At 39.4% G+C, this 15,741-nt stretch overlaps 1 protein-coding gene across 1 annotated transcript; it reads left to right on the forward strand.

Moving 5' to 3' along the window:
* Positions 1–880: 880 nt before the first annotated feature.
* CYSLTR1 (cysteinyl leukotriene receptor 1) lies at positions 881–14,292 on the forward strand. Its single transcript, XM_075572914.1, has 2 exons — positions 881–1,056; positions 9,807–14,292. The coding sequence occupies exon 2, from the start codon at positions 9,837–9,839 to the stop codon at positions 10,878–10,880; it is 1,044 nt and encodes a 347-aa protein (XP_075429029.1). The 5' UTR covers positions 881–1,056; positions 9,807–9,836; the 3' UTR covers positions 10,881–14,292.
* The last annotated feature ends 1,449 nt before the right edge of the window (positions 14,293–15,741 follow it).

Here is a 15,741-nt window from a genome sequence, read left to right on the forward strand (position 1 = left end):
ATTTTAGGCTGGATTCCAAGGACTGGAATGCAGGTTGTGTGTGTATCTTCAAATAATGTTTTACTTTCATTTCTAAATATGGTGAGGAAGGGATTTGATTTTCTCTGGCTATTCCCCTTTGTGTGTTCTGGCTGTGTTCAACAGGAATTTCCAAAGGCAAATCCACACATGTCTTGCCCTTCCCCCAACTGTATTTGATGGATAAGAGCACGGTGGGCTAGTTGTAGAGGAAACACTTACAGTAATGTACAAATACTTCTCCATTCAGAGGCACCTAAGCACAGAGAATTGCTGCTTTCCAGTAGTCAGAATACACACACCACAGAAATGTATAACATTGTGACGTGGGGTGTGCCTGACCCTGCAGCCCCTGACCCAGAGTAGTAGCCAACAAGAGAGCCTTAGTTTGAGGTTGTTCATGAAATATAACAGATGGGCACGAACACGTTTTCTATCGGGCTCCAATAAAGTAAATTCCTGTCTAAATCTAAAACAGGTCTGCAATCAGGAAGGGTGTGGTCGTACTCTGCACTGTTATATACAATCAGACGTTAAGTAGATATTTCAAATACATCCTTTTGTTTATCTGCAATTCTTACCGGTCTACTATACCGCGTTGCCAATGATATTTGTACATTTTTCAGGGTGTAAACTGACTTTCTAAAAAAATGGGATCTTTGAGAAGTTTAAAAATGAAATGGATGTGTTTTATGTTCATTCATTTGCCCTCCTGTAAAAAAAATATATAATAGACCCTCAATGGACAGAGGGATTTGATGATGGAACACTTTCATTACGTAGTGTGGGAGTCAGATTTCTAACTGGTTGCACAATACCTTTCTGAGTCCTGGGCGGTGCATACAAAAGCATGTGCAGCCTTTAAGCTGCCACAGAGCCTGCAAGCTCAGTGTACGGTTCGGAGCACATACTGTAGGCTGTGGTTATGTGACTGTCCTCTGATTTGCACCAGGGATAAACTTCTATAACATCAGACCTACCAAGGTAATGGTCGGCTGACCTTGAAGAGCACTTTGGAATTACTGCAGAATTTAAAGGGTAAGCCAAATAAGTATTATGCAGCCTATTCTCCAGAGCCTTATTATAATAATAATTATTATTATATATATATATTATTATTATTATATGTATTCTTATTATATGTATTCTTATTTTATATGTATTGTTATATGTATTATTATTATTATTATATTATATGTATTATTAAACGTCTACTTCTGTATGTCTGCAATAAAATTCCAAGGGGCATTTGTGCAAAGTCTCGCAGCTGCAACACAGCAAAACACAGACAGCCCCAGGTTTCTATCAAAGACAAAAAACAGAAAGCAAGGAGATTTTAGGCTAATATTTTTGCAGCAGTTTGGAGTTGGGAGACTGATAAGTAACTGGTACATGCCGGTGATATACTTATTGGTACATGCCGGTGATATACTTATTGGTACATGCCGGTGATATACTTACTCGCACATACCGGTGATATACTTACTCGCACATACCGGTGATATACTTACTCGCACATACCGGTGATATACTTACTCCCACATGCCGGTGATATACTTACTCGTACATACCAGTGATATACTTACTCGTACATGCCGGTGATATACTTACTCGTACATACCGGTGATATACTTACTTGCACATACCGGTGATATACTTACTTGCACATACCGGTGATATACTTACTTGCACATACCGGTGATATACTTACTCCCACATGCCGGTGATATACTTACTCCCACATGCCGGTGATATACTTACTCGCACATACCGGTGATATACTTACTTGCACATACCGTTGATATACTTACTTGCACATACAGGTGATATACTTACTCGCACATACCGGTGATATACTTACTCGCAAAACCGGTGATATACTTACTCCCACATACCGGTGATATACTTACTCGTACATGCCGGTGATATACTTACTCGTACATACCAGTGATATACTTACCCGCAAAACCGGTGATATACTTACTCCCACATGCCGGTGATATACTTACTCCCACATACCGGTGATATACTTACTCGTACATACCAGTGATATACTTACTCGTACATGCCGGTGATATACTTACTCGTACATGCCGGTGATATACTTACTCGTACATGCCAGTGATATACTTACTCGTACATGCCGGTGAAGATGGTACAGGTCACGTGTGTAGATGGTACAGGTCACATGTTTAGGTGTGACGGATTCCATGTGGAATGATATACCGTTCCTTTTTGAGGTATGACTGTGCTTATATAGCATTACTGTATGCTGCTGATACATGGCCATTGAATCCTAGGGACGTTTCGTGGGTATATTGAGGTATATGGGGGAACGGCGAGGCCCGCTACATTTGTACCTATTTGCCCTTTCTCGCTGGGGTAAATGTCATTTACCTGACGCTTCAGTGAAAACGCTTTTTTTTTGCATACCTGCCAAACGGAGCAATGTTGCAGGTATGCAAAAAAAATGAAGGGCAATTTGTTGGAGGCTCATATCTAATGCCACGTGGAACTGATCAAATACAAACTAGCACATGCACACTGCATGGGAGCAATCATTGCTTATTTTTTATTGCATTTGTTGATTTCATTTTTAGGATCCGATTTTAGCCTATAGTGGCTAGCATTGGATCTTTGGGAGATGGTGTCTCTCGCTATCTTGATAAATTCCTTCAACCCTTGGTTCAGGGATTACCTTCTTTTCTTAACGATACTAATCAGTTATTGATGGACTTAAAAGACTTCAAATGGGAGACGTCATATTGTTGGGTGACTATGGACGTTATGTCACTTTATAGCATTATTCAGCATGAACATGGGATTGCTGCAGAACAGCATTTTCTCCATCTGTCCAATTTATCCACTTCACTGAGCACTTTTTTATTAGAAGCTATTTCTTTTTTGTTAACTCACAATTATTTCACTTTTGATTCACAGTTTTATTTACAGTTAAAGGGCATGGCCATGGGTACTTCGTTCGCACCTTCTTACGCTAATTTGTTTATGGGTTTCTGGGAATCTATTTTTATTTATGGTGAGCACAATTTATTTAGGGAGCACATTAAATTTTATAGACCTTATATTGATGATTTGCTTTTTACTTGGGATGGTGATTTTTTTTATCATTTGAATCTTTCTTTACCACTTTAAATATTAATGATTATAACCCCACGGTTACTTATGATATCAATTTTCAACACATTTGTTATTTGGATATAATGCTGTACATTGATATTAACAAAACCATTCAAACAGACATCTATAGGAAGCCAAATTCCCGTAATGCTTTCTTAATGTTTAACAGTGATCATTCCAGACCCCTTAAAAAGGGCATCTTAAAAGGTCAATTTTTAAGATTAAAAAGACTTTGTTCCACTCGAGTCTTTTGAGACACAGTCTAGGGACCTAGCTCATTGACTTTTGATGAGGGGATACAATCATTTACATATCACAGAAGCCCTTGATGGGGTTAGGTTACTAAATCGTGGTGATCTTCTTTCTCCATATTTCAAAAGTGAAATAATTGTGAGTTAACAAAAAAGAAATAGCTTCTAATAAAAAAATGCTCAGTGAAGTGGATAAATTGGACAGATGGACATCAATCCAGACAAGCTGATCTAATTAGAAACATTATTTACAAACATTGGGACACTCTGAAATTGGATATGGATCTTGCCAATATTGTTAATGAGGGACCGAAAATGGTTTTCAGAAAGGCCAAGTCATTGGCAGGTTTTTTGTCACCCAGTTTATTTGATTCACATCATCAAAAACATATTTCGAACATATCAAAAGGTTTCTTTAAGTGTGGCCATTGTGTGGTCTGCCAATATGTGGTTCCTATTACTCATGTTAAATCTATTATACCCAAAAGAAACATCAAAATTAATACTTTTATCAATTGTAATTCCAGTTATATTGTTTATATGTTGAATTGTGGTTGCGGCAGACACTACATTGGCCGCACGATAAGACATTTAAAACTTAGAATTATGGAACACGTTAGGGCCATTAAAAAACACACTGTTTTACACCCGGTCTCTAGGCACTTTACACAGTGTCCTATGGGCGAGATCCAGAACTTCTCTTTTTCAGCTGTTGAGCATGTTTCACTCTCTATAGGGGGGGGGGGGGGGGTGATAGGTTAAACATGCTCAACAGACGTGAGATGTTCTGGATTTACAGTATGGATTCCTTATATACGGCTGGAATTAATCAAGATTGGGAACTTATTCATTTTTTATAGATGTGGATTATAGTATTATTATTCTATGTTTATTTTTATAGCTATGTATAATCATTTGATTTTTTGGTCACATTATGATTGATTTTTGGTACATTTATAAGTTTGTTATAGATATACTGTATATATATTTCTAATTTTCTTCTATTGAGTCACTTTATCTTCATTTGTCATATTCCACAATTTTTTACTTTATATATATTTTGTTATTTTTTTTATATATTCTTTTATGTTTATATATCACTTTTTGGGTACTTAATAGATACTATTCATATGTTATATATAGATGTTTTTTAGGTGGATATAAATTTTATTATTTTTCTGATGTCCAGGTATGTGTGTGTGTATATATATATATATATATATATATATATATATATATATATATATATATATATATACACAGTGTTCGACAAACCTATACATTTGCTCGCCCCGGGCGAGTGGATTTAACCCCCGGGCGAGTAAATATTGGCCCAAGCAGCACACGTTTGGTACTAGGTGGCGAGTAGATTTTTTGGTGATTTGTCAACCACTGTATATATATATATATATATATATATATATATAATTTATTTATTATATATATTTCTTTCACACATTTTTCTTTATGTATTTGGTCTTAGGAATATCTATTGGGTAACTTAAGGAGTTTTTTCATTTTTATATATTAAGATTATCATTATTATCTGCTATCTCATTAATGTTTTCAAAAATGGTCACCATGGTTACTGTTTGTTCCGTTTTTTTTATTTTATTTATACCATTCTAATGTTGTTTTTTCTTTTTTCTTGTTTTAAATCATATTTCTTTATCTATATACTTTATTTTTTATATTTTTGCTGTAATATGTTGTTTTTTATATTTAGGTTATGATATACTGTATTAACTTTGATTTGCTTTTTCTATATGCTGTTAGTGATTCCCTTACTTTGCTTCCCAACGCGGAGGTGTTTTTGCCCTTTTGGGCTTCCGTAGCTTACTATGCGGTCTCTCACCATCTGACGTCATGGATGGATTTTGGCGCGAAATTACTTCCCCATTGGGGTTGCTATTTAAGGTAGGCACTTTGGAACGGAGGACACCCTTTGATAAAGCGCCACTTAGGCGTGAAACGCGTTAGGGGAGTCTTTTTCTTTTTGTTCTTTTTTTAGCTTTGGCTATTATGCACCTTTATTAAAGCATTTTTACTTTTTTCAACATTGCCTCCAGCCCTTCTTTTGCAGTGCGCTATCACTTTTTGTTTGTTCCAACTTTTATGATGAACAAATGATTACAGGCGGTCCTCGGTTATCTACCGGAATCCGTTCTGGAAGTAGCGTTGGATAGTGAAACCGTTGTAAAGCGAGTCCCATGTTAATCAGTGGCGGTGAGCGTTGGAAAACGCATTCAGGCATCGAAAAACGGCCCATAAGGTTGCATTGTAAAGCGTTGGATATGCCATTCGTTGTAAAGTGAGACGTTGGATAGCGGGCACTACCTGTAATGTGTTAAACACCTGGCTAACACACGACGGTAAAACAGCAGCAGAGGGGAAGTTTTAGGCTCACAATATAAAGAAAGAAGATGCCTTTTTCTTAAAGCTGAGGCCAGCAACGATTGAACCATAGACCGGACCACACGACATTCATTGGACCAGGGGTGGCCAACTCCAGTCCTCAAGGGCCACCAACAGGTCAGGTTTTCAGGATATCCATGCTTCAGCACAGCTGACTCAATCAGTGGCTCCCTGCTTCAGCACGGGTGGTTTAATCAGTGACTCTGTCGAAGACTGCACCTCCTGTGCTGAAGCAGGGATATCCTGAAACCCTGACCTGTTGGCCCTTGAGAGCCGGGGTTGGCCACCTCTACACGAGACATTGCTTTAATCTTGTCCCCTGTAAAATAATGGGTGCAGAGCACAGGTCGTGTTACTTCCATGGTCTCTTGATCATCATAAGGAACATTTTTGTACGATATATGTTGCTTGACGATTGCCTCCTACATTACCTAGGGCTGTTATATAGCGGCCGCGGGCGGCACTTATAAAGGGCTGAGGTTAGTCAGCCTTTCTATAATGGTGCTGCGCGTGCGGCAGTGAGCGTGGAGCCGGCCGACGAGGGAGAAGATGGGGGAAATAATGATTTTGCGCCGCTACCGCCGCTGTAGTGTGTGTATGTGTGTGTGTTTGTGTGTGTTTGTGTGTGTGTGTGTGTCAAAGCTGCACAATAATTTTTTTTATTTATATGTCTTTTTTTTCTCTTAAATATTATTTAATACATTTTTAAGTCACACAATCTATACACACACATATATATATATATATATATATATATACACTCACACACACATATATATACTCACACATACATATATATACTCACACACACATATACACACACATATATTATATATATATATATATATACACTCACACACACATATATATACTCACACATACATATATATACTCACACACACATATACACACACATATATATATATATATATATATATATATACACTCGCACACACATATATATACTCACACATACATATATATACTCACACACACATATACACACACACATATATATATATATATATATATATACACTCGCACACACATATATATACTCACACATACATATATATACTCACACACACATATACACACACACACACATTACCTTCCATCCGAATCGCTCACAGCATACACACAAAACTTGTGCGTCGCGTGCACGTGCGCATGCGCACACTATATAACGGCCTTTAGGCCGAGGCCATGCTATGCGCGTGGCCTGCCGCAAAGGCGATTTGTGGTCTATGGGGAGGCGTGGCCGTGACCTCACGCAGCTGGTTCGCCCTCATTGGCGGAACCGCTCATGTGACCCGGCCGTCGCGCGACAAATCGAAATGATTTTGTCGTGCAAAAACATCGGCCGCGCTCTATGGCCGTCCTCATTGAGGCACGTCCATTTGTTCAAGCTGCGCACGCAGCCGTGCTACGCATGGACGCGGCCTTAGCATTTATATAGAAATAATCGTTACCTGGTGTTATCTGATACATTGTTTGTGGGAATGTAATGAGCTTCCTAGATAAGAGAAACGTGCAGCAAGATGAATGTGTTTAAAGGACGTCATGGTGGAATATGCAAGGCTGAGATAGCAATGTGTGTGTAAAGGAGGCTCGTTAGGAGGCCAGGTTTCGGAAAAGAGCAAACTAAGCCATTGCTTTGAGACCTAAAATGACCTGTCCAATCACCGCATCCCATGACCATTCGGAAATCAGCGTTATCCCATTCTAAACTCGCCCCTTTTCTGCGTTGTTCTCCAGGAGTCAATTGGTGCTTATCATTGTGTAGATTGTATTGATGCACATATTAAAGCTGCAGTTCAAGCAATATCCTGCATGTGTGGGTTTTTCAATAAATCAGTCCTGTAATATGAGAAAATACTTGTAGCATTTAAAAAAAAAAAACAATTTTAAAGACATTTTTAATGTATTCTTTTTGTTTCAAATGTTTTATTGTTTTGTGAAGAGATACACAGCATTTGGGAGGGCGCACCTTGTAACATTCGTGGTGAGCAGATAGGCGAGAAACAGATAAACATACCGGAATATTATCGTCTAACCATACATATAGCCTATCCCTCATTCTTACTCTCATTCCCTCTCAAGTTCCCTTTGAGGAAGCGGCTACTTCCTTGGGTATCTCTGTAAGAATGGTTGAAGGATAGAAGAGGAAAAGGAGAGAAAAAGAGAAAGAGGGGGGAGGAGGGTGGGGAGAAGGGGGGGCAGGAGGGGTGTGTGTGGAGGGGATGGGGACCGAAACAAGAAGGGTCTAGGGGGGAAGGGGGGATATAACTCCCCTTCTCTCCTCCACCATCAGCTTGACCATCACAGAGATACATTCTAAGATATCCTTAAATGATATCATTCTTAGATTTCTTAGTCTTCGGGCCATATCTCCCAAACCTTATAGAATTGGTCTACTCTTTCGTTGAGTTGTGCCGAAAAGCGTTCCATCAATCTAACTTCCTTGACCCCTTCTTAGTACGGTTTGTCTAGAGGGGACCTTAGTTTTCTTCCAGGCCGCTGCAATAGAGCAGTGGGCTGCTGTGAGGACATGCGAGATCATTTTCTTCATTTGCGGCTGAAGGCCATCGATAGGTCTGGCTAGTAGCAAGGTCAGTGATTTTTAATGTATTCTAATGTAACAAGCATTTTTGTTTCTATAGCAACCATTTACAAAGTCACATCTCCTTCCCCTTCTCAAACAGCATCACCTTTTTTAAGCCCTGCCCTCTCTAGCAGTCAACCAATTGAATCTAGTGCCTGCCTGGTTACAGTATCTTCCTCACAGAACTTTGTCTGTCAGTGCAGCAGAAGATCCAAGATGCACTTAGTGAACCCCGAGCAGAATCTTCGCCTATCGATCACATGAGAACGGATCAATCTGTAACTTAGCTAATCACTTGTCAGTGTGTAGATTGTATTGATGCATACAGTATATTGAATTAAAACATTTTTGTTTTTTTAAACGACAGCTTGAACTGCAGCTTTAAAGGGGAAATAATAATAATAATAAAAAAATAAAAAACCAGCAGCTTGGATTGCAGCTTTAAAGGGGAAATAATAAGGTTGGCTGGTATGGAGCAAAAGAAGCGGTGTAGCGGAGGTGGTAAATTCTAGAATATGAGGGAATTAATAAGGAGCAGATTGTAGCAATGTGTGTATCCTTGATAGTTGTCCCTTTCTAAACCATTAAAGTTGAACTCACGCAGTTTTCGCCTGGGGCTCAGTTGTTGGGATGTCAAATTTCTGGTTGAAAATTGAATATGAATAGAATGCTTTTGGCCATTGTCACTTCCAATTGTCTTCGTCATTTGTGGGTACAAGTGAAAGAGAGTAAGGTATGAGGGGTGGCAATGGCAAAAAGGCAAACGAGATTCCACCAGTCATGGTTATTTGACTTACTTAATCCACCCATGTTTATTTTATTTACTTTCTACAAATGAATCTGTCCCAGATGAAAGACTTTCATTGGATACCTCTTGCTCCTGTTGTGATACAAACCAGCTGTCCCAAACATTTTTTAAATTCTTTGCCTACAGTATACGCGTTTCATCGCTTGTTTTGCAAGTCTGCTCAATGCATCTTAAAGTTCACAATGAAAGCCTGTCCTTACTTTTCCCCCCCGAGTTCTCCAGCTTTAAAGGCAAAGCACTTAAATTTTTTTTCTTTTTTCTTGAAACATGCGTCCCTCCTACCTTACGAATGCTTTTGTGGTATTTCAAATCCCTTATTCTATTCCCCCCTCTTTCAAATATTATTATTGTTTTTTGTTTTGTTTTTAAAGAAGTTGTAATTAGGATGGTGTGCGTAATGTGCAAACAATCATATTTATGCTAATTTAAAGCAAAATATTTTAGGTTTCCTGTTTTGGTTGACAAATGTTGGAATTGTTCTTGCTTTAATTCAACGATATAATATAAAATTGATGGGTAGTGCTTATCAATCTTTTTTTTTAATATAGTTTTTATGTCCTTTTTTTTTCAGGACTTGAATTTGTATCCTGAAAAAAGAGCCATGTTAAATGCAACAAAAACACCGTTCCTTAGCAGTGGTTCCAACCTGAGCTGCCCCAGCATTGACGAGTTCCGGAACGAAGTCTACTCTACAGTGTACTCCATGTTCACGCTGTTTGGCTTGATTGGCAACAGTTTTGCTTTGTACGTTCTCATAAAGACATACAGCAAGAAATCGGCATTCCACATCTACATGCTTAATCTTGCCATCTCAGATCTACTTTTTATATGCACCCTTCCTTTTCGAGTGGTGTATTATGTCAACAAGGGAAGGTGGTTCTTTGGTGATTTCTTATGCCGGATCAGCTCCTATGTTTTCTACGTCAACTTGTATTGCAGCATTTTTATCTTGACAGCCATGAGCTTCACTCGTTTTCTAGCCATAGTGTTTCCAGTGGAGAATCTTAAGTTGGTGTCTGTGAAAAAAACCAAATGGGTTTGTGCTGGAATCTGGATTTTTGTTACCTTAACAAGTTCCCCGTTTCTGCTGACTGGTTCTGAAGAAGTTGAAAACAAGACAAAGTGCTTTGAACCCCCACCTTTCAAAAATATAAATCGGTTGTTCATCCTCAACTATTTTTCCCTGACTGTTGGCTTCCTCGTTCCGTTTACGATTATATTGGTTTGCTATACCATGATAATAAGGACATTGTTGAAGAACTCAATGAAAAAACACCAGGCTTCCCGTAAGAAGGCTATTCGAATGATAATCATTGTGATGGCTGTCTTCTTTCTAAGTTTCATGCCATATCATATCCAGCGTACAATACACCTTCACTTTGTAAGCCAAAAAAAAACCTGTGAAGAAACGCGCTCAATGCAGAAAACAGTTGTAATAACACTGGCCCTTGCTGCTTCCAACTGCTGCTTTGATCCCCTGATTTATTTCTTTTCAGGAGAGAACTTTAGAAGGAGGCTTTCTACCTTTAGAAAACACTCAGCTACAAGTATAGTGCAGGGAAGCAAAAGGAAGAAGTCAGAAAGTTTACATGATAGGTCTGGGGTATTTCAAGAACCAGACAAACAAGACAGCAATGAGAGTTAGGTGAACATAGGGTTGCCAGGTGTCCAGTATTGAACCGGACTGTCCTGTATTTGGACACTCTGTCCAGTAAACAATTAGAGGTAATACTGGACATGTATGTGTCCGGTATTACCTCTCTGGACATAGTGAGCTGACCGGCTTGGAGGGCCGCAGATTTTCCCTGAGCAGGGGAGAGAGCAAGGCTGTTGCTAGGGTGTTGGGCAGCTTCCTCGACCCTGATTGGCTTCTGCTGGGTAATGCAGCCAATCAGATGGTGTCAGGAGCCTGGGGGCTGGGCCAAGGAGAGGAGGAAACAGCATGGAGCAGAGAGAGGTGAGAAGGGGGGTGTATGTGTGTGTCTCGAGCACGTCGTTCCTATAACCATTGTGTCCAGTATTTTTGGTGAAGCAACATGGCAACCCTAGGTGAACATCCGGTGTAAACTTTGTGGATGTCTATAAGAAAAAGAAGAGTGGGGTAACTGTATGGTGAGAGATGCAGCTATAGCAATGGAGAGGAGATGGATACTGTGTACTTTCACTCAATAGTAATGAATGGGCTTTACATAAAGGGAGCTATTTAGCAATTGCCGAACAAAATGGCCCACATTTGTTTTCCATTGATAAATAATCCCTCAGACCTTGTTGCATGTGTACTCTTATACGTTTTATTCAGAATGTGCTAAATTAATGACATTACTTTGATATTACATTGTTTCTGGAGCTTATAAAGGAATTTATGGTAAATTGGTAAGTAAATCATAGTATTGCATTTGAAATTGTTTGCAAACCATTCTATTACATGGCCTTACCAAGACCAATGGATCTGAAACCACTTACAAAAGATGCTAACAGGAACAGAAAACAAGAGTTGGGGAATAAACATTTACATTTAGTACAAGGGGGTTTCTTGTACTTTAGTCCTTGGAACGGATGTGGAACTTTCAAAAACATCCCATGCATCACAAGCATCAAAAACCTGTTAATTAAACGTGGGAAATTTACGATGCTCTCGTCAACCGGAAAAATTAAGACTCTATAAAAAAAAACAAATAATCTATATAGAAATTGCAAGGCAGAGATATTCTGGATACTTTCATTGATAAAATAATAGTAGCAATAGCTGATTGCTGTTATACGTTTGCATGTGCTTTTCCTTCCAAGTGCACAGTGCAGAAAAAGCTACTGCATTAAAAAATCCGTGTACTGTATAAAAATATGTTGCACTATTACATAGTACTATCTCTGGGTGTTCGTGAAATTGGAGTCTATCACTGTGCATATAAGATGTCTCGTAATACAATATTATAAGAACTGTTTCGGATGCAAGTGTCTGAAAATGTCGATTTTCATTTTCTGCGTAACAACTGGTAAACGATCTCTTTACAATTTACAGTATAGGGGCCTATTTTCGTAGCTCCGATGTGTGTCAATCCGTGTCTAAAGCGCCCTTTCCGATTGGATTAGCATGCTTCGTTATTCTCGGTCATTCTCGCATGTCCAATCAGAGTGGAAGTGTCTTTAGACGCGGTTTAACTCCGGCTCTGCCAACCCAAACAGTTTGCCAAAAAAACCTCTAAATTGTATTTTTACCAACAACTGGTATTCTCGTGGCTCTGTTATTCAAACCTCTTCTAAAAACTTGCATTTTTTTCATGCCACCTAATGGGGGCGAGATCGGTATTGTGCGAGTTACATCCAGAGCCTGAAATATGGGTTTGGCTGAGAGAGTTAAACCCATAAGTCAGACTGGGGATGGAGTTAGCACCAGCTCAGGCAATTCCGCTTCTAACGCACGCACAATCCAGGCGGCTCGGCTGTTAAATGGCGCGGTTTGGCTCTTAAACAGTGCTGTTTGTCACTTTTATAGAAGCGGTTTAGAAGATGTGATTTGAAATCGTGAATAGGGGTTTTGCTCACATTTCATCCCACGGCTTCTGAACATGACAACTTCGGAGATATGAGTAGGCCCCATAGACTCTTATGGTACGATTAGGCCGCGCTTATAGTGCCGGTGACAGCGACGTCTCGTCAAAACAAATGCATTGTCGCCGTCGTCTGCGCTTATAGTGCACGCGAAGGCGCAACGGAGCGACAGTGCTACCAAAAATCTGGTAGTCACTGATTTGATTTTTTCAGCGACGGTCTCTCCATGTGGCCAATCAGAGAGCTTCTCCGTCCCTCTGCCCTCCCCTTTTATGACGTTGCTAAATTTGTAATGTAACTTTCGCAATGGCATCGGTCGCATTGCCGGCGCTATAAGCGCGGCCGTATGTCTGATTAAATATACACGATACTATAGCATGCAGTTGGTGACTGTTATAACAATAGGAATAATAACCAATTGATTACTCACCAATACAGCAATACACCAATACAGCAACGGATCCAAAGTGCAAAAACTCTCTCAGGGATCATAAAAAACTGAAAAAATATACATAGTGCAAACTTGCTACCAACAGATTAGCATTTTTTCACAAAAACGGCAATTCTCGTTGGTTATGATATGCAAACCGCTTCTAAAAACTCGCATTTTTTCACGCCACGTCTGAAATATGGGTTTGGCTGAGAGAGTAAAACCCATAAGTCAGAACGGGGATGGAGTTAGCACCTCAGGTCATTCCGCTTCTAACGCACGCACAATCCGGGCACTTTGGCTGTTAAACCGCGCTGCTTGTCACTTTTTATAGGAGTGGTTTAGAAGAAGCGGTTTGCATTAGAGAAGAGGGTTTTTTCCCCCCAAGAATAAGCCCCTGCTTCTTGATCTTCCTTACTTCAGTATCTGCAAGTGACTTCTCTCCATTTCTTCCTGTCCCATCAGAAAAGAATACATTCTGTATGAAGCAATTACGTTCTGGATTCGTCCCTTGCACTTATCAATACAGTATTTCTTGTCAGGCACTGTACTACACGTACACTTACTCCTAGTGTCTAGGTACAACTGCATGACATAGCTCTTTCATAGGGTCTTCCGTGCAGAACATCCTTTCTAACTTTCTTTTTGATGTGACTCCTGTATCTTAATGTTTTTATACATTGGTGGCACTGTGTAAGTAACAATATACATACATAAAACCTGCAACTAAACTACTTCTCTTGGGACCAGTACTGCTACTTTAACACAAAACTGGTGCCTAGATTCACTACAGGGTGCTAAACTTGCCAAAAACCCTATTCAAATGAATAGGAGTAAAGTGTTCGAAAACATAGCACCATTTAGTGAATCTGGAGCGTAGAGGTTAAAATACTCTGTTTCAGACTTTGTGTGTGTAGAGTTAACTGAATTTTCAAGAACTAATGTCATTTAATATGAGCAAGTTTACGGTCCCTACTAAATTATTTAATTGTTGCTAGGGGCGTGATTTAATGTGAAATGTGTGCATCATAAGAATTTTTTTTTTATATTTGGTAAATCTGTTTACAAGAATAAAATATTATGAAAATCTAACAAATGTCTGTGTCCCTGGATAAAAAAAATGCTGATCAATGTTAAGAAATGTGAATATTTCAGGAGTGATATAAAACAAATATGATTTTGTGCTGCACTGTAATTAGATATATATTATTTAGTGCTAAAAAGCACATATTGAGTCTTTTTATGGCATGCTTAGAGTGTAAGCTCTTTGGGAAAGAGACTCCCTTTAACATTGTTCTCATTTATTTGTAGCACTTACCCTTGTATTGTCTTGTTCAGTCAGCAATTATTTCATTCTGCACAGTAATACTACGTTTAGAGCTACAATACAGAAGAATATAATAAGCACCACACTGTCAGACCTACTAAACACGTGCTAAAAATGAACAATGAGCCTAATTTTACATCAAATATATTTCTATTCAAAACTAATTGCAGTGGGATCATCTGGTCTTGCAGGTCACTTGAAGTGGGATTTGGAATGCTGTTAGATTGCTACATTGTGGCTGCGAGAGACATTTACATGTGTTTGGAGCGCCTTCAAATGGAATGGATGATGCATCCTTTACACAAAGTGCCAAGAGCAACAAGGTGCTTCATGGAACATTTTTATATGAAACCCTGTATTGTATAGTGTTTAACAAAGAAGTCAATATTGAAACAATAATGGCAGATGTTTTTCCTGTCCTCCTGCTGCTCCATAATATCCTTCAGTTACTGGGGCACACATCTGGTTCTCTCAATCTCTTTTCAATTCTCCGCATCCACTGATCTCTGTCCTCACCGGGGCCTGTACTGGAACAGGATTGTTAATTTCTGTTTCCCCCCCCCTTGCAGTCCCCCTCCCCCCCTTTGCAGATCTGACTGCTGACCCTTATATTTGGTTGTAAGCTTTCCCTGCATCTGTAACTCCCAGGGCTTGTGGGAATTGATACATTTATGATACCTTCCTCTCTCCAGTCTGCTAGTAGCTGGTTGCCTTGGCAACATCTCTAGTCCTCCAAGTTAAAATTGACTTTTCCATACTCCCCTGTCTGTATTCACAGGTAGTTTGGTCCTCAGGCCATTCCTGCGTGACAATTGTGACATACTTCCTTTTCCATCCTAAGCAGGCTGAGTGAGTACCTCTGGCAAGGCCATTCTGTTTTTACCTTCCTCTAACTACAAAGCACCTTCACCCTAGAGAAGCACTCTCTCACCACACCATACCATATACAAGTGCCTTTATATGTCTGATGCTTTCCCAATAAAGTTAAGAAAATATAACAGGACTTGGTGTGCTTTCAAAAGAGGACGAGATAAGCTATCTGGCCTCATCCACATCTTACACTTGGCCCTGGTTCTAGAATAGGGCCAAAGATGCAATTGCCTCGTAAGTCTGTGCCCTTCCCAGTGAGATGCCAGTTCTATGCCCGATGCCCCTAGATCAGACCTACAGGAGCCTATGCTTAAAGAGGCAAAGATGAAT

The sequence above is a fragment of the Ascaphus truei genome, chromosome 16 (genome assembly GCF_040206685.1).
Source record: "Ascaphus truei isolate aAscTru1 chromosome 16, aAscTru1.hap1, whole genome shotgun sequence".
NCBI classification, from domain to species: domain Eukaryota; kingdom Metazoa; phylum Chordata; class Amphibia; order Anura; family Ascaphidae; genus Ascaphus; species Ascaphus truei.